General features: G+C 45.3%; 1 protein-coding gene across 1 annotated transcript in view; it reads left to right on the top strand.

Annotated features, from left to right (window-relative positions):
• Window positions 1-4,731: 4,731 nt before the first annotated feature.
• Window positions 4,732-18,303, top strand: part of OVCH1 (ovochymase 1) — a 51,037-nt gene continuing 37,465 nt past the window's right edge. Inside the window, exons 1-7 of the mRNA XM_074949513.1 lie at window positions 4,732-4,783; window positions 7,609-7,737; window positions 9,446-9,564; window positions 10,755-10,852; window positions 14,302-14,474; window positions 16,196-16,291; window positions 18,004-18,155. Of these exons, the coding sequence (XP_074805614.1) occupies window positions 4,732-4,783; window positions 7,609-7,737; window positions 9,446-9,564; window positions 10,755-10,852; window positions 14,302-14,474; window positions 16,196-16,291; window positions 18,004-18,155 (819 nt within the window). The remainder of the gene's footprint in view (window positions 4,784-7,608; window positions 7,738-9,445; window positions 9,565-10,754; window positions 10,853-14,301; window positions 14,475-16,195; window positions 16,292-18,003; window positions 18,156-18,303) is intronic.

Here is an 18,303-nt window from a genome sequence, read left to right as displayed (position 1 = left end):
ATTGTTTCCAACATTCACTGACTTTCATAAACAATGCTATGGAAGCTGAGTTGGCTTTTTGTTACCCTAACCACCTTAGGGCACAGGCCTCTGCACAACAACAACAGATAGACACCCACATAAAATTATAGGGCCAGATCTTCAGCAGGTGTAAACTGGCATAGCTCCATTAACTTATCAGAGTGGAGGAAGGTTACTAGTGATTAGTCTTGGAACCAATCTTACTCCATGTTTTTATTAATGACTATTTTGCTAATGAAATTTGCTGATGACACTAAGTTGGGGAGGCATCATCAAAACAGAGGAGAAGCAGAACATTACACCGGAAGAGCTGGCTGGCCTTGAAGACTGGAGTGACAGAAATGGGGTGAAATGCAATAATACAAATTACAAGGTCTTTTGGGGTCTAATAATAATAATTTCTCCTACAAGCTAAGGATTCATGTTGGCAGTGACAGGAGGAGGAGAGAGACCTAGGGGTGTGGGATGATCACACGATGATTCTGAGCTACCTATGGGATGCGGTTGTGAGAAAGGCAAATTCAATCCTAGGATGTATCAGGGTGAGGCATTTCCAATAGTGAAACATTAATGCCATTGTGCAAGGTACTGGTAAGACCTCATCTGGCATCCTGTGTACAATTCTGGTCACCCATGTTCAACGATGAATTTAAACTGGAGCAGATGCAGGGAAGAGCTATTATAATGATCAGGGGAATGGAGGGCCTGTTTTATGAGAGGAGACTGGAAGAGCTTGGCTTGTTTAGTCTAGCAAAAAGCAAGCTGAGAGTGGATATCAATAAATTAGGGTGCTAAATACCAGGGAGGGTGAAGAGCTATTTAAGCTAAGGGCCAAATGAGAACAAGTGGATCTAAGCTGGTCATGAACAAATCCAGGATGGACATTAGACGAGGTTTCTAAGGCTGAGGATCTGGAACAGCCTTCCAACAGGCATTCTGGGAGCAAACAACTCAGTTTTAAGAGCAAGCTGGACAAATTTATGAGTGCAGTTGTCTGATGGTGGTGTATCTGATGGTAGGGGGCAGGGTTCAATAGCCCTGTGGCTCACTATTATGTTCTGTAGCTCACACTTCAGGGTTTCAGCCAGCCACCATCTGGGAGAGAAAAGGATTTTTCTCCTGGGTATTCGGGGAGGGTTTTTAAAAAAATCTCCTTCCTCTGACAGCACAGGGATGGCCATGGTTGGAGGTGGGATGGGGGCGGGGGGAGGAGGAAGGGAGAGAGGGCCAGGGCTCCGAGATGGTACCAAGCAGTCTCTCTCTCTCAGATGCTTGGCTGGTTGGTTCTTGCTAGGGTGACCATATTTGCCTATACTGAATATGGGACACCTGGTAAAATTACTCGTATTCAAGTGAGTTCAGTGGCAATCAATCGTACAAACGTTCAAATTAACATCAAGTTGACTGAGCCCGTTAAAAAGAAATACTGTGTAGTTGGATTCTTTTTATTTATCTTCTTCTCTTTAAGGGTTTACTGTTCACATGGGGAGGGGTGACTGACACACACACACACTCCCGTACACCTCTCTCACACAGGGTGAGGTGACCGACTGACCTGACCCTCCCTGCCCAGCACTCTCCACCCTCCATGCCTGTCTGTGTCCCAGGGATGGACCTGCCTCCCCTGGTACTTGGCACCGCGACTTGCCGAGGCAACAAGTGGGCCGGGGGCATGCAGGGTCACATACCCCCCTCCCCAGATTTCTGACAGGGTTCACACCAGAATGTGGCCAGCAGCAGCCTTTCAGCACTGTGCAGGAGGGAAGGGACATGAGCTGCTTCCAGCTTCAGGGGAGGAGGAAGAGAAGGGGAAGGCATGACCTGGTCTGTGTCTTTGCAGCGCTCTTCTCTTCTTCCCCTACCCCCCTCCCATGTGGCTGGAAGCAGCTTGTCCCTTCCTGCCCACATAGTGTTGAAAGGCAGCTAACACCTCCAGGCTGGCCACCCCTATAACCCAGCCACCTCCTGTCCCCCGACTACAGTGCGGGCAGGAAGCGGTTAAGCCATAAGGATGCACTGTGCACCAGGGCCCGGGGAACCTGACTGCAGGGGCTTCAGTGAACCTGGCCAGAGAGGTGGCTCAGCAGAGGAGGCTGCCTAAGGGATGGAGCAGTGCCACGTTCCCTGGGAGCAGGACCCAGGGCGGGATGGGGGAGAGGCGGGTGAAGAGGGTTCTAAGCCCCTGCCCTGGGGGCTGCTGCAGAGCCTGCAGGTTTGGGGCATAAACAGGCTGGAAATCACTGCCCTCCTCCCACTCCAGAGCTTAGTTGAGGGGCAGAGAGGCTTCCCCGTGCCAGCGCTGTGCGGGGCTTTGGCACATGCAGGGCTCGGCTCCCCCGGCCACTGCCCCGGGGCAAAAGGTCTTGGGCTTTCCCCGGGCACCGGCCCAGCCAGAGGAAGTGGGGGAAGGAAGGAGCCTGACAGGCAGGCTGTTGGTGCGCTGAGTGCTCTGACCAGGGGCTGGTTCTCTGCACAGTGCTGGGAGTGGGACATGTCCCACCAGGGGGGTTATGGAGGAGCAGCGGGGCTGGGAGGGGAGCCAAGGGGCAAAGCAGGGAGAGGACAGCGAGAGGGGGAGCATGTAAAGGGCCGATGGATGAGCAGCAGTGGCAACATGTAAGCTGTCCCTGTGGCCCCCTGGCACCTGCCCACACTCACCAGCCACCGCAGCTCACAGCCAGTGCCGTCCAGGAACGGGATGGGGGCCTGCTGGCTGAGAGCTGGCATGCATCGGGGGCTGCGCTGACAGACCAGCAGAGGGAGTGGCCAGACCTTCACACTGCACCCCCACCCCCATCGTCAGCCACTGGACCCCCCCACTCACCACCGATGGGTGAGCGGCTGGCGAGCAGGGATTTGGCCGGCAGCAGGACCTGCCAATACTGAGGGGGGGGAGACAGAAAATACAGGACTATTTGTCTGCTTTTAATAAAAAGTCTGGCCATCTGCAGGAGGGCTTAAATACGGGACTGTCCCTTTAAAAACGGGGCATCTGGTCACCCTAATTCTTGCTCACATGCTCAGGGTCTAACTGAAAGTCATAGATGGGGTTGGGAAGGAATTTTCCCCCAGGTCAGATTGCAGGGACCGTGGAGTGTTTTCACCTCCTTCTGCAGCATGTGGGTGCAAGTCACTTGCCCGGATTATCTGGGTACATCTCACTTAATCATTTCCCTGCCATTGCGGGGGCCTTGGGCACTGATGCACCTCGGTCCCTCCTATTCTCTGCCTGTGGCACATCATAGTCTCATCTCCTGTAGGGCTGTAATACTTTGGTCTCATTTCAGGTGCTGGGTTTTGCATTGGTGCTGGGTGGTATTGTTGGCCTGTGCTAGATACGAGGTCAGAGCAGATGAGCTCGTGGTCCCGTCTGGCTTTAAGCTTTTTGACTCTATGATTTAAATCGAGTTGTTTAGACTTACACTTGATGCAGATTAGGCCCAAAGCGTTACTCTGCTTCATGAGGTGGAGACGAGGTGAGGGGTGGAAAGGGTTTGCTTCTCTTTTCTTTGCTTGCTGCTTCTGCTTCTCAAGACTCCCATGGGAGGAAGTGAATGCCTAGAGATGGGCAGCGTTGCGAGGCTACCTGGCAAGCCTGATTGGCATTTTCCTCCCCCTTCAGTCCAATTGAAACCAGTGGAAGATGGGTACAGCGAAGACCAGCTGAGGTGAAGATGAGACTCTGATGACAGCCTCCCAGACTCTGCCATGGGAGTTAGGAGCCTCAATACCTTTGAGGATCTGGGGGTGATGATGTTTCTACAGCAGTAGCACCCAGAGGAACAAGGCGCGGCAAGCTGGATGCTACACAAACACATAACAAGACCAGTCCCTGCTCTACATGCCTCTGTTTCCCCTGTAAAAGGTGGACAGTTATGCCCACCTTTATACAACCCTTAATGATTGTGTCATGAACAGGTAAGTTGTGTAAAAAGGTTAGTTTTCAAAAAGAACATTTCCTGTTCTCCCAGAAGGGTCAGCTAAAGCCACCATGATGCTTTCAGACCTCCCAGGTAGCTGTGAGTAAAGGAGGCAACCTCATTAGAAAGTGCCACGCTCCCACTCTGCATCGCTGCCCCACACCCCTTCCCGCTGAGCGAATGGTGACTAGCGTCATAACAGGGGATTAGGGAGCTAAATTATTTCTCAGTCAGCTACTTAGCATGAAAAGGTAAAGAATGGGCATATTTCAAAATAGGAAGGCTAGAGCCTGGGGGTGATAATGACAGGGAGAAAGGGGGGAACCGATGCAGAGAGCAGTCACTATTGCTTACAGTGCAATCTCTGTAGAGGGGCATAGTTCCTGCAGGAGTATTCTGCTACTGCTGATGAGGTCACCTATTCAATAGCGCTCCCCATGAGGCCTAATGGAGAGGAAGAAAGGGAGGAAAAGGGGGCAGGCCTGAAAGAGGAGGGTGGGGTCTAGATAGAAATTGATTGGGACCCTCTCTACAGGTGGCTGATTTGCTGCCTTGTGACTCCACCTGCTGAGGCTGATTCACCCCCCCACCCCCCATCTATTAAGGAATCCTGGCCTTGGAGCTGCAGCTGTGGGAAGGTTTGGCCTTTTTATAGGGGGGTAGTGAAAAGCAAAGTAGTGCAGAGGGGAAAGACTTATTGTGTTAGAGTCTTGTCTTTGAACACTCCACCCCTCTTTGGTTTTTGCTGGCTGGGGGTGGTAACTTGGCTTTAGTGTACTTTCATGTGGCCATGGGAGCATCTGTGCAATTCCTCCTGTTTGTCTTTCTCTTCACCCAATGTGGTAAGTGAGTCCCTCCTTATTCTAGCTCAAGGGCATGAAAGCAGAGACTGTAAGAAGCCTTGGTGCTGGGCTAGGCAGAGCTTTGTCTGGGAGGCTGTGCTGGAATTCTCATTGAGCACTTTCATAAGGCCATAATGGAGTTGAAGGACTTTAAAGGGTTACTTCCTCAATCTAGAGAAGAGGCAAGAACCCCAAGTCCCTCTGTATAGACCAATTTATGTCTCAACACAGGCTTGTGCCATGTGACTTTACAACGTGTGAGCCAGGCTCCAAACCAAGTGAGAAACTTGGTCAAAGCTCAAAGTTTATGCTACCAAATGTCAGACCATGAAGCCAACACCACTTCTAAATCATCTGTGGTTGGCTTGCTTCATAAATGTTCCCCTTATATTTTTGTCTCTTGGTGGCTGATATCTATGATGGAATGTAGTCAAGTTTAATAGGAATGGGCTGTATAGTGTGTGTATCTTCTTGGCATCTCAACCATGTCAGTCCCTGATCGCCCCATGCAATGGTTAACTAGAGCAGGGGTTCCCAAACTTCATTGCACTGCAACCCCCTTCTGACAACAAAAATTACTACATGACCCTGGGAGGGGGGACCAAAGCCTGAGCTTCCCTGAGCCCTGCTGTCCTGGGTGGCAGGGCCAAAGCCCCAAGGGCTTCAGCCCCAGGCAAGGGGTCTGTGACCTGAAGCCCTCAGGCTTTGGCTTTGGCCCTGAGTGGTGGGGCTTGGGTTTCAACTTTAGCCTGGGCCCCAGCAACTCTAAGCCAGCCCAGGAGACTCCATTAAAATAGGGCTGTGACCCACTTTGGGGTCCTGACCCACAGTTAGAGAACCACTGAACTAGAGAAATTCTGCATGATCAGTTATATAAACTGCTGTAACTTGAGTAGGAGCAACTGTTACTCCTTCCCTGTACTGCTTATCTGCTACAGCACCTGTTCTTTTTCTTCTTTCTTCAGGAGACATCCCCAGTCAAGCTAAACTGTAATGTGGCTTTGCAGATGTGTACAAATGATGACAAATAGGCTGAGTCCACTAAACTCACTTAAACTGGTTACCTAAGAAAGCTCTGAACAAGCTGTGTCTCAGAGCAATGTTCCCCAGCTGATATTCTTTGTGTGCATAAAGCCTTCCTCCGTGTCCTCCTTTATTAGTTAAAATTACTAATGAATATATTACGGGGGAGAGGGGTAAAATGGTGCATCTTGGAAGCACAGTAAATTCTCCAGAGCAGAAGATGTCAGGAAGGTAATATTGTGCAGGGGAATCCTGTGGCCCTCAAAGCAACTTTCAAATGTTTTTCACCTGATGATCACTATAAATAAATTTGGAAGATCAGTGGATGTCAGTTTCACTGTACACACACAAATGATGAGAAATATTTCCATCAATAACTTAAATTTACAGATAAGCAAAATAAGAAAAATGCTCTTTGAGAACTGAGTTTGATTTGATATTTACTTTGTATATTTTTGACATGGGATGATGCCAGTTTGTGGTTTTTAATGGTTATAAGGCTTTAGTTTTTGAATCTTGATGTCTACTGTCCTCTAATAATTATCTGACTCCCCTGATAATTTTGGGAAGCTGAAATTTAAATGGATAAAAATAAACATATTTTCTGTTGAAATCATAAAAGAAAAAAAAGCAAATTCTGCCAAGCCTGGCTGGAAATAATGCTATAATGAGCTGTGAGACTATCTAGCATAGCTAGCTCTCTGCTATTTCTTCCACTCCATTAAGGTGCTTGCTGTTCCTCCCTTGTTAGCATTGCCTCTCTCCCCACCTAAATCAGTGGTCATCTCCCATGAAAGCCTGTATATTTTCCACTGCTTACAACAGTCCTGACATGTTGCTAAGACAACAGTGCCCTTAGGCATATGCATCCAGGAGTCCCTTGTCTAAACATCCAACCCACCAAGCATGGGCCTAGTTATAAATAAGGGATTTACCCCAATCAGAAGACTTTGAATGCTGCTTCCTCTTTCTGGAGTCCTTCAGGGCCTTTAGACTAGTGGTGGAAGGGAGCGGAAAACATTTTTCTGGAGACTCGGTGGTAACAAAATTCAGTTTAAAAGCAAGGAGAACATATTTGCTATGCTCTGGGTGGGGACTCTAGCTTGTTTCTCTGTGGAAAACATTGAAGTAAGAGTTCTGTGGGAATGGAAGCTTCTTCTGTAGAGATGCTGATTTCCCAACTATTTACCATCCTAGTCTCAATTCCCCAGGACAAGTTCTCTATATGGCTCACCATGAAAGTCCTAGATGAGGAAATGTGGGGTTTTAATTTGGTTTGAACTCCTACAAAGCTTTCTAAAACCTCAAGGATGTGATCCTTCGTTTCTGATGCCAATGGTGATTAGCCAAATTAAAGAATGAGCAAACAAAACCCTTCAGGTTTGTGTGGAACCAAGATAAATATGGGGTCTCCAGTGGGTGACATTCATCCACATTGCAGGGCAGTGTTAGGGCTAAAGGAATATAGAACCCTGTTCCATAGCATCTGCTTGGGAAAGAGCCAATGACTTTTAGTAACTAGATTCTGATCTCTGATGGACCAGTATTGATTGGGAACGACTTCCAAGGAGTTACTTCAGGCTTATGCCAATGTAAATGAGATCAGAATCCAGCCTTTTATATATGTATAAGCACAAAGCTGTGGCAACCTGGCATTCTGTCTAGGCTAGAACTGAACTGTCCAGTACTTTTTAGGTTTCACTTTATGTGTGTTTCATTTGTGATGTTGGTGGGGAAATTCCACCGTCAGGTGTTCCTATGGGAAGTGTGTTGGCCTTGAACTAATGATGTAGTGCTTACAGCCCACTCAGGTGCAGGAACAGACCAGCTGAGTGGTGCAGAAGAATTGCTGTTGTCCCATCAGGGGATGAGCCAGAATGCTGAAGATCCATCTGTCTCTGAACCATCTAGCCTGGGGATACGAGACCCTGGTATGAGGCGTTACCATCCAGTAGCTCTTTTCTTTGTGTCTCAGATCTTTACAATCATTCATGCATATACTGTTAACTGTGATTAATAACTTTCTGCAATGGATAAGATGAAGAGGGGTTTCTTCAGGCCCCAGCATGTCTTCTGCCAGGTCTGTGAAACAAGAACGTTGTTTTCTTCTGGGTGGAAAAAAAATTTTTTCCCCAGAAAACATAAATGAGATTGCAACAGATTTATTCTGAACTCCATGGCTTATTCCAGTATCTAAAACCAAACCAGACACAATTGTTCTCAGCTGGCCACAATCATATTTTCCCTCTGTTTGTCCCTTAAGTTTCAAAGGTACAATTGCTTCTCAAATGGATTCAGAGAATGTATGTCTCTTTGGATTGCTTGTCACCCTGAAGCAGAAGATTGCATGCTGAGCCTGTTCAATTCAGCCAGAGAGATGATCTTTCATAACTGACTCTAGCTGGCCCCTTTGAGTATTTACTACTTTCAAGTTTAAAAAGCCCCTTGTTGCAATACACAGATATTTAATATTGCAGAGCCCTCTTGAGTACTGAAAAAATAGATTAAACAGACCAGCACTATATCCCATGGCACTTGTTAGGTAACTTTACAAATGCCAATAACATTTGATCAGTAATAATTTTATCATCTTTATTCTTCAACTGCTGAGTGAATGAATAGCTTTGATACATTTGATGGAAGCTGAACTAACTATTAAGCACCATCACACTTAAGACAAATTGACTTCAGTCTCTCACACATTCTGATCTATTCTCTAGACATACCAGTCTGGTGCACTCTATATAGTCTCCACCTGAGTTGGCTTCATTTTGGAAGTCAAACTTAGTACAGTAGAACCTCAGAATTATGTACACCTCGGGAGTGGAGGTTCGCAACTCCTGAAATGTTTGTAACTCCTGAACAAGACATTATGGTTGTTCTTTCAAAAGTTTACAACTGAACATTGACTTAATACAGCTTTGAAACTTTACTATGCAGAAGAAGAATGTTGCTTTCCTTTTTTTTTTTTTTTTTAAAGTAGTTTACATTTAACACAGTACTCTACTGTATTTGCTTTTTTGGTCTCTGCTGCTGCCTGATTGCATACTTCCGGTTCCAAATGAGGTATATGGTTGAGTGGTCAGTTCATAACTCTGGTGTTCATAACTCTAAGGTTCTACTGTTAAAGGCAGTGGCTCTCAACCTTTCCAAACTACTGTACCCCCCTGATTTGTCTTGAGTACCCCCAAGTTTCACCTCACTTAAAAACTACTTGCTTACAAAATCACACGCAAAAATATACAAGTGTCATAGCACACTATTACTGAAAAATTGTTTACTTAGTCTTACCATATAATTATAAAATCAGTTGGAGTATAAATATTGTACTTACATTTCAGTGTATAGTACATTGTATGAAATTTTGGTTTGTACTAACTTTGCTAGTGCTTTTTATGTAGCCTGTTGTAAAACTAGGCAAATAGCTAGATGAGTTGATGTGCCCTCAGGGATGCGAACCACTGGTTTAAGGCTTTATAATCCAGTACTTAAACATGCAATTCCCAGTATTGGCCACTAGGGGTACTGTTAGAGGTTGATTACAAAATCAGCTTTGTCCTGTTGGGACTCCGGAGGCAGTACACTCGTATGTATCAATGTTGTTTCAGTGCATAACATTTTCCTTTCTGTCTGGTGTAGGATTGAAATGTGGAGTTCGTCCTGTTGACTTGGAGAACCAGAAAAGTTTCCTGCTGTCTGGATTCTTTTCTAGAATTGTTGGAGGCAGAAATTCAGTGGCTGGGGGACAACCTTGGCAGGTCTGTGACACAAAGACAGTAACTTCTTGAGGGAGAGGTGATTTTTTTTTTTTTTCTCAAGGCATAGACTAACTGAGGATGCCTGCATTCAGTAAGGAGCCAAATGCCCTTTCCCAACCTGTATCTTAATTTAAAATCCCTCTTCTCCCTTAATCCCTGAAGTTACTAAGGTACAAGTTGTTTATGGTTTTGGGGACCAGAATTTTAGGTGGAGTAAATTCACTGAATTCAGTGGTGCTATGCTGATTTATATCAGCTGAAGATCTAGTCCTGAATGTTTAATGTACGTGGTATTTTTGTGCCTGAACTGGTCCCCAAAAGCACATACCTTTCACAAAGGATTTGAATGTAATCTATGGGGTGGATTAGTTTGAGGGATTTTTTTCCCAATAACTGATAACTCTGGGGTTACGTCTGACCTTCAGGGAATAAGTTCCAAACTCTTTTATACCTCTAACATACAAAAATTGTCTCTTCCATAGAAGGAAACTGCCCACATTTTAATAACAGTATTGCATACTGGCCTTCTGTTGGCTGTAAGAGTCCTAAAGTTCACCTGTCGCTTCTTCATAGTAGCGCAAAATGCTGGATTAGCTGTATTTGTGGTTGAGGAATTCTTGCCTGATTGGTTCTTCTGTTGGCAAAGTCAGGGAAGTCTCACTTCACAGAAATGTTCTCACACTGCCGACTTAAGTTCATGTAATAAAAGGATTGGGTCACTGCTTCCAGACTTTCATTTGGAAGTAAATTAGCAATTTTTGACACTGTCAGTGGATGTAACATTACTGCTTCCTGTTACTATGGTCCTATCTTCTCTCCATGAAACAATTTCTGGTGATACATAATGGTAAGTAGGTACTCCCTCTAGGCACTTCTGCATTTCAGGGAATTCCAAGTTTCTATCCACACTCTGCTGCTTCAGCTCTTCCCAATCTGTGAAATTAAGGATAGCTATCAAGGGTGAAGCCACAATTTAGACAACATTTCTCTGGTCACAAGTCACTTGGGAATTCTTGTCTAGAAATGAGAGCATTCAAAACCTCCTTTTTTTTTTTTTTTTTTTTTTTTTTTAGCACCATCATCTGTCGTGATCTGGAGAACTTCCTCAATCTTTGTGCTATTTTGGATGCTCTTTTAGTGGGCAGTATAACTAGCTTCACCTTAAATGTGTGTCTGTCTTTTTTGTAAAGGTATCTCTCAAGTTGGGTCGTTTCCACTTCTGTGGTGGCAGTTTAATACAAGAAGATGTGGTTGTAACTGCGGCTCACTGCGTATTCACCCTTGAGCAGTAAGTTAGAGAACGCTGTTTTTGTCTTTAGCCTTTGTTACTTCATTAAAGCCCCTGTCTATTAGGAAGGAAAGCTCCATTATATATGTGTGCGTATGTGCTGCTTCCCAGCTGGAGAAGAAAATGGCATTAGAATATCTGAAGTAGGGCCATGCTGTGCTACACTCATGCTCTCTTTGTGGAGCAATAGCGTCTAATCCATTGGGTTTTTCCAACTGTTTCATTCTGCAAGCTGCTTCAGGAGTAATAGAGCTTAATGGCTCTTCTCCATGGCTTAATTTGTGCTGGGGCTTGCAAGGGGTGAGCCCTGGCAGCTGTAGGCTTGGCAGTTCATAGCCCTGGCACCTCGGGGCTTGCTGAACCTTTTTATGAAATTTTAAAAAATTGCTTGAGCCCCAGTGCCTCGTTCATTACAAATTAAGCACTGTTCTTCACTCCTCCCAAAACCCTAGCTGCCCACTCCATGGTTCTCAGAATATTTCACTTCAAGGACCACCAAGAAGGATTCCCTGATTACTGGTGGTTCACAGATCACAATGTAAAACCTTCAAGATTCTCTACATGGGTTAAATAGGAGTAGAGCTCATAATGGCTAGGAATCTGACTATGCTAGCTGAGTCTTGTGCTTTGAGTGAACATTGTCCAAAGAAGGAGCTTTTACTGAGTGAAATATCCCCATACCACTGCAATGTGGATTTGGTGGTCTGAGTCCACTTTATCACTAGAACCACCACAGTTTAGCCCTCTTCTTGGCTTGCAACTGAGGGCGGGTCTACACTACGGGGTTAAGTGGACCTAAGTTACACAACTCCAGCAACGTTATTCATGTAGCTGGAGTCAACATAGCTTAGGTCGACTTATTGCGGTGTCTACACCGTGCTGGGTCGATGGGAGAAACTCTCCTGTTGAGTTACCTTATGCTTCTCATTCCGGTGGAGTACCAGAGTTGACAGGAGAGTGATCTGTGGTCGATCTAGTGGGTCTTCACTAGACCTGCTAAATTGACCCTGGTAGACTGATCGCCACAGCATCGATCCACGGTAAGTGTGGACATTCCCTGAAATTGAATGACCTTACTAATCTTAGATGATAATACCGAGCCCTTTATAGTGCTCTGCATCCATAGAGCTTTTCAAAGGAGGGATAAATCATTTCCATTTACTGATGGGAACTGGCGGTACAGAAAGGTGAAGTGACTTTTTCACAAGGACACTCAATAGATTAGCACAAGAACCAGAATAGAACGCAGGGCACCTGAGTCCCAGACCACTGCCCCGTCCACTGGATCTCGCTGTCTCTAACTGAGGAAGGAAACCAAAATTATGATTCTTTTAGCTCAGTGACTGAGGTGCACTGGTGGAAAAAGCTGCAGACAGCTCATGCTACCACTGCTCATGCTGTGCCTGATCTGTGATTAAATGGGGGATTTCACTCTCCAGGATTGGAAACCTGGTACCTTTCAGCAGCACTAAATCCACACAAAATAGGAGGGAGATGAATGCTGCACTGCAAGGGAAAGCACCTATATAGTTAACTGGTGTAGTCTGCTGTACTTCTCTGCCGCACTTTAAAACATTCTTCCATGCTGAAAGTAACTGGTGGTGAAATGTCAATTGTTCAAACCCAGCAGAGGGAGAGGGGTTTGAACCCCTTATTCAATGGTTCTGAAATCCTTCAGCACTGAGTCAGGGGTGGGGGTTGGGAGTTGTTAGGAACAATGATTGCTGTAGCTATGAGAACTGAGGACTGTAGGAAACAATCAACAGCTGAACCCACTGTGGTTTCTCCTTTTTTCCTCGCCTGTTCAGTATCTGAGCTAGAACATTTTTTTTTTTTTTTTTTTGGAAGCTCAAAAATAATTCTAACTTATTTCTGGAGATTGCCTAAAAGACTGGGCGGAGGGGGGGGGGTTTTCTTTATTGAAATTCTGACAAATCTTTATTAAACTTATCTCCAAGAGAGAGACAATCTCCATAGTTCTGAATCATTTCTCTGTAGTATTGAGAGACAGATAACATTAGGAAGAGGAAAAGACATTGTTTACACAACCTGCTTATGGGAGATTTGTTGAATACACCGCATGTTGTTCACATGTGTGCATCTATAAAACAGGCATACTGTAGAGCGGGAGAAAGGAACCCTAATACTGCCTATGGGTAGGTTAAGCACTTCCCCTGAAGTCACACGGGATGTCTACACAGCAAAGAAAACTCCACAGCTGGCCCGAGCCAGTCAACTCATGCTCGTGTGGTTCGGGCTGCAGGGCTATTTCATTGCTGTGTAGACTTCTGGCCTCGGGCTTGAGCCCAAGTTCTGGGACCCTCCCGTCCTATAGGGTCCTCCAGCCCGAGCCCGGACGTCTACTCAGCAGCGAAATAGCCCTGCAGCCAAGACCAGCGAGCCCGAGTCAACTGGCTTATGCAGGTTTTTCTTTGTTGTGTAGACAATCCCCATGATGGAGCTGGGGACTGAGTCCAGACTTTCAGAGTCTTAGTCCAGTGAAAAACCATCCTCCCCCTCTGTCTATAACTTCCTGATCTGTTACCCTCCTGTACAGATCAGATCAGGTTTGTGCACAACTTGTCTGTCTCAAGAGAATATAGTAAATCCCTTTATTTTTACTTGCAGTGTATCACCTGTAAGTTTAGTGTACAATAAAGGTTAAGTGTAGCTTATTAACTTGGTAAATGCTAAAAGAAGTAACCCAGTGTGATTGTCCCAGGCAGCACCAAAATACCTGAGTTCATTAAGCACAATGCCATGTTGCTGTGTTCATAAACCCCCAAGAGCTGTACCAGAGACATGACTGTTTCCAAATAAATATTAAACATTTGTCTCAAGTATATGTAACTTCCTAAAGCCCTCTCAAAGGTTTTATTCACTTGGGCTCCTCCTCCAAATCTTCTCCCCTCTGCGTCCCCTTCTCCCAAACACTATGAATTAAAAACAAGCGGGGAATTTTTTTCAAAGCACCTTAAAGGACTTAAGCACTCATCTCCCACTGATTTAAGGTGCCCTGGGCCTCTCTAAAGATCCTAGTCTAAAGGCTGCAGGTGATCCATTGTTGCAAGCGAAGTCCAGGCCAGAACTTATAAGAGTCCTCGTATTACTGAGTGGGAGGTAGAACAAAAAGGCAGTCAATTAAGAAATAAAATCTCACAACAGTATTCTAGCGCTCTGACCCTGAGGCAAGGTGACCCCTTAAGGCATAAGGCCAAGTGAAAGTAGCATAGCTGGAAAAAGCCTGCTTATTGAAGGCTAGATTCAGGCCCTAAGCAGGGAAGGATGTAGTAAGGTCACATTTTCCATGTGTTGAACTTCTCAGTAATGAGAGAATTGCTTGTACATAGCTGTTTCTTACAGGAAATTATCAGCCTTGGCTCCATGCGTAACAGACTGAAGTGTGTTGGCAAACCTCTCTGTCATTAACCTTGCCCTTTTTTTGTCAGGAAACTAGTGAAGAATCTCATTGTGACTGTTGGAGAACATAACCTCAGAAAGGCAGACGAGCAAGAACAGAACATTCCTGTCTCACAAGTCATTGTTCACCCTGACTTCAACAGACTTGGCTACATGCATTCTGATATTGCTCTGCTATATCTGAAATACAGAGTAAAGTATGGTAAGGGAGGAGACTGAGTGAAAGTGCTTCAGAGCGGGTCCTTCACTATATCTAGCTTGCCAGTTTAGAGCAACTTTTTATTCTATTATCTCTCTGTAATGCTCTTTCCAGCATATAAAACACCTTCCTGGTAGTGTCTTTACTTCTGGCCAAGTAGATTATACATGCTAAATCCAGTTTAGTCTTAGTGATCTTGTCCAAATAATTGTCCCTCAGGTCAAGTCTTTGTTCTGGGGCTTCTCATGTTTTCTTCATACTGTTGATCTTTGCAACGCTAGAGAGCACAAAAAGTCAAATTGTCTTCCGGTTGTAGTAATTCTATATTTTCTTTACCTCTCGGAAAGCTCGCTCCTCTCTAATTAGCTTGCTCCCCTTGTCCGCTTCATTCAGCATCACCAGTCTCCACTGTTTGTGAAGAGGAAGAGATGTGATGCCACAAACAGTAGATTGTTCCATCATTGAATGGATCTGGCAAAGTGAGAAGATGGCTTAAATTTAAACGCCCATCTCCCTGATTTAAACACACATCATCCAGTATCTGTCATAGCGGCAAAGGTGAACACAAGGGGAATTTTAAAGCCATGTTAAAAGGCTTTCTGGAGTGTGGCTTTTTGCATACAGATTCATAGAGGGTCAGGAGACCATATGGGATACATAGATCCTTTCACTGCCTGATCAAATCCCACCCAAGTCGGCCATGATTACCAGCGGCCAAGTCGGCCTGATAGTAACAATTCCAATCAGTGGCCCTTCTAAAATGACTTTGGTCATAGTCTAGCTCCCAGTGGACAGGTGTCTGCATCACAAAATCATTGAGATAAATGGCACTAAAGTTGCACCTTTTTTGCTGCTCTCAGTGGAGAGGATTGAATGGGTATGGAAAAGCAAACCACGCTCGTTAGCCAGGAAGTGTTCAGTTAAGGGTTGAGGCCTGTTGGCAGGCCAGTGAGAGGAGGTTTGCTTTTCCACTACCTATGTGCCTATTTTGTGGCTAAAGAAACTTAAGTCTCCAGTCATGATGCTTGAAAACATCTTTTGAGTCATCTGGACAATCCCTCCAGGAGAAGGTGGGGCTGTCTTCTACACTGGTAAGTGTTCTTTAAAGTTTGTCAATGTCATGGCCTAATTCATTTATTTTCAAGACAAATCAAGTAGCTTTTGATCCCTTTCTCCTCTGATCCCCAAAAAGAAACCTACAACGGTATTCACCTAGTTTGAGAGCAGAGCTGAGCAAATTTTTAGTTTTGAGTGTCCTGTGTAAATCAGAACTCCACTTCTCATGACATATGGTCAGCATTCCTGTCTGCAGAGAATAGAATGCTCAACAGGATCTACAACCGGTCACTATCACAGGCTGTAAGAGAATTGTACATAGGACAGTTCCCTTTTCTGTCCTTCATGCTGTTGCTTCTTTTCCCTCCCACCACCCTAGTCTCTTTCCTCTAGTCTGGTTCTTGCTTGCTAAGTTTCACTTGAATGTGGCCAGCCAAAACATTGTTCATGTTTTTCTCTAAAACAATGTGATTTCTCAAGATTACTTCAATTTAAAGGTGATTGACTTGATTTACTTTTAGCTGTTTGATTGAATTGCTTTAGAAAAATGTCTAGTTCAAAGGACCTTGATCCATTCTGTTCACACAATAAAGGACATTGTGCAGAGAGAATCATTTCCGACAGCCTGGAGTTCATGTACTCACATTTGTGTGCACTTTCCTTCGTAGGGCATAAGGTTCAGCCAATCTGCCTTCCCCACAAAGATGATAAATTTGAGGCCGGGACTCTTTGTGTTGCTAGTGGCTGGGGCAGGGTGTCTGAGGGTAAGTAAAATGTCAGGTTCTTACAATGACAACATTGATGTGTGGGTACTGAGATAAAGAAAAGGGAGCCGCCTTGTTTCTGCAACGGAAATACAACATCTCTCCAAGGGGAAAAGCCAATCAGTGGTTCTCTGTTTTGCTGATAGCATGACAAACCATGCTGTGCTCTGAAGGTCTCTTCCAGACATGATGTGCAAAGGACCAGTGTGCCAGAAGCACTGTCCTGGGCAGAGCCTTGGAATCTCCTTACTCTGGAGCTCCATAGTGCTATTCCTCTACCCATCTCACAACTTTTTGTGAACAATTAATTAAGCTCCATAACACCCTTGTGAAGTAGAGAAGTATCCTCCCCACCCCTCGCCCCATCCCAATCATACGGATGGGGAAACCGAAGCATGGAGGTGACTTGGTGAAGGCCACATGAGTCAGTGGAAGGGCTAGAAATAGAACCCAATCTTCTGATGCCCTAGTTCCATGATCTAGTTGTAATCTTTGTGCATTACATAACCACTAGATGATGCATCTCTGCCTTCTTCCTAGTTTTTTTAATACATAATGGGATCACTTGGGCCTTAGCTTACACACACAAACTGTTAAAAGAACATTATTAAGGTTGCAAGGTCAAGCACTCAAAAATTAAGCAATGCTAGGATTAAGGTTGCTTGTGCATAGCATTATGTAGCCCTTTATATGCTCAAGGCAAAGCTCCCATTGACTTCAGGTGCAGCACAGAGAAACAGGCCACCTGATCTCAATTCCAGTGATCAGAATCAACCCTACCCAGGCCAGCTCTAGCAGTGAGTGAGCAGGGCTGTCATCCTGTTTGCCAACTATCAGGGGGTTCTGTACCAGTGGGCTGCTTGGCTCTCTTTTGCTCCATTCTAATTGGCTGGCCACTTTTGTTCTGCTGATTGGCTGGCTTTTTTTTTTTTTTTTGGACTCAACTGCTTGGGGCCCCAAAACATTTTTTTGTCCTGGCTGGCAAAATGGCTAGGGCTGCTCCTACCCTGAAGCAGCCATTACAGGAAATGTCTTTGAGTCCGCATAGCCCTGTGCTGGAGGGAACATGCTCAGTCACTGTGCATGCATAATTCAGTTGCATGCAGAAGCTATGAGGGGATGGAGGATGCAAGCCTCAGAAAGTTTAAGTGCAGAAATCAAAAAAAAGTCTCTACTGAGCATTTGGAAGCTGCAGTGTTTTTTCAGACTACTGTCCTCATGAAAGTCTGCCTAAATTTGTTGTAACAGGTACATCCCTGAAACCAAGGCCACCCCCCTGCTAAATTGCAGGTCCCTGCTCCAAAGCATGGGAGCACCAGAGCAGTTAAGAGAAAATGTCACTAGAATGATTTTACCAGGGCAAATCAATGTATTTTTTCCCCCTAGCCTTGTTCATGGATATGGTCGAACCATTTCAGCTGAAACTTTTCAGAACAATTCAGCCTGAGGCAGACACCAACATGGAAAATGTCAGCTTAAAGGGTTCTAGTTGGGTGAAAGTATACAGACCTGAAAACAAGGTCTTTTAACAAGAGGTCTCAGCTAATCTAAATAAGAGGCAGGCAGCATTGTCAGCCCTGCATTTGTAATACTGAATGAAATCATGGTAGCCAGGATGTGGCTGTAGATCTGCAGCATAACTTCCTGCTCTGTGAAGCAAGGAAGGGGGGTTTCTAGGATGTCTGATGTTGCCTGTTTCCTTCCTTCTGCAGCTGGTGAACTATCTAATGTTCTACAGGAGGTGGAGCTCCCCATCATTGATAGGGGAACCTGCAGTGCCCTGTTAAAGCAAATGAATCTGCCTCCAGTAGCAAGCTCCATGCTATGTGCTGGCTTTCCTGATGGTGGGAAGGATGCGTGCAAGGTAAAGGGTCATCATTCGGCAGGGTCTTCCTGTATAGTGAGTTCTCCAAATGGAGGCAGACTCCAACCCTTCCCACCAGTCACTCCTGTATTCTTGCTTACCGGAATGGCAACCTGCCCTAAAGAGGGAGGGGTGGAGGAAGAGGAGG

This window comes from Natator depressus, chromosome 1 (genome assembly GCF_965152275.1).
Source record: "Natator depressus isolate rNatDep1 chromosome 1, rNatDep2.hap1, whole genome shotgun sequence".
Lineage (NCBI taxonomy): Eukaryota > Metazoa > Chordata > Testudines > Cheloniidae > Natator > Natator depressus.
Note: the sequence above shows the minus strand (reverse complement) of the source record. Positions and strands in the feature narration are given on the sequence as shown.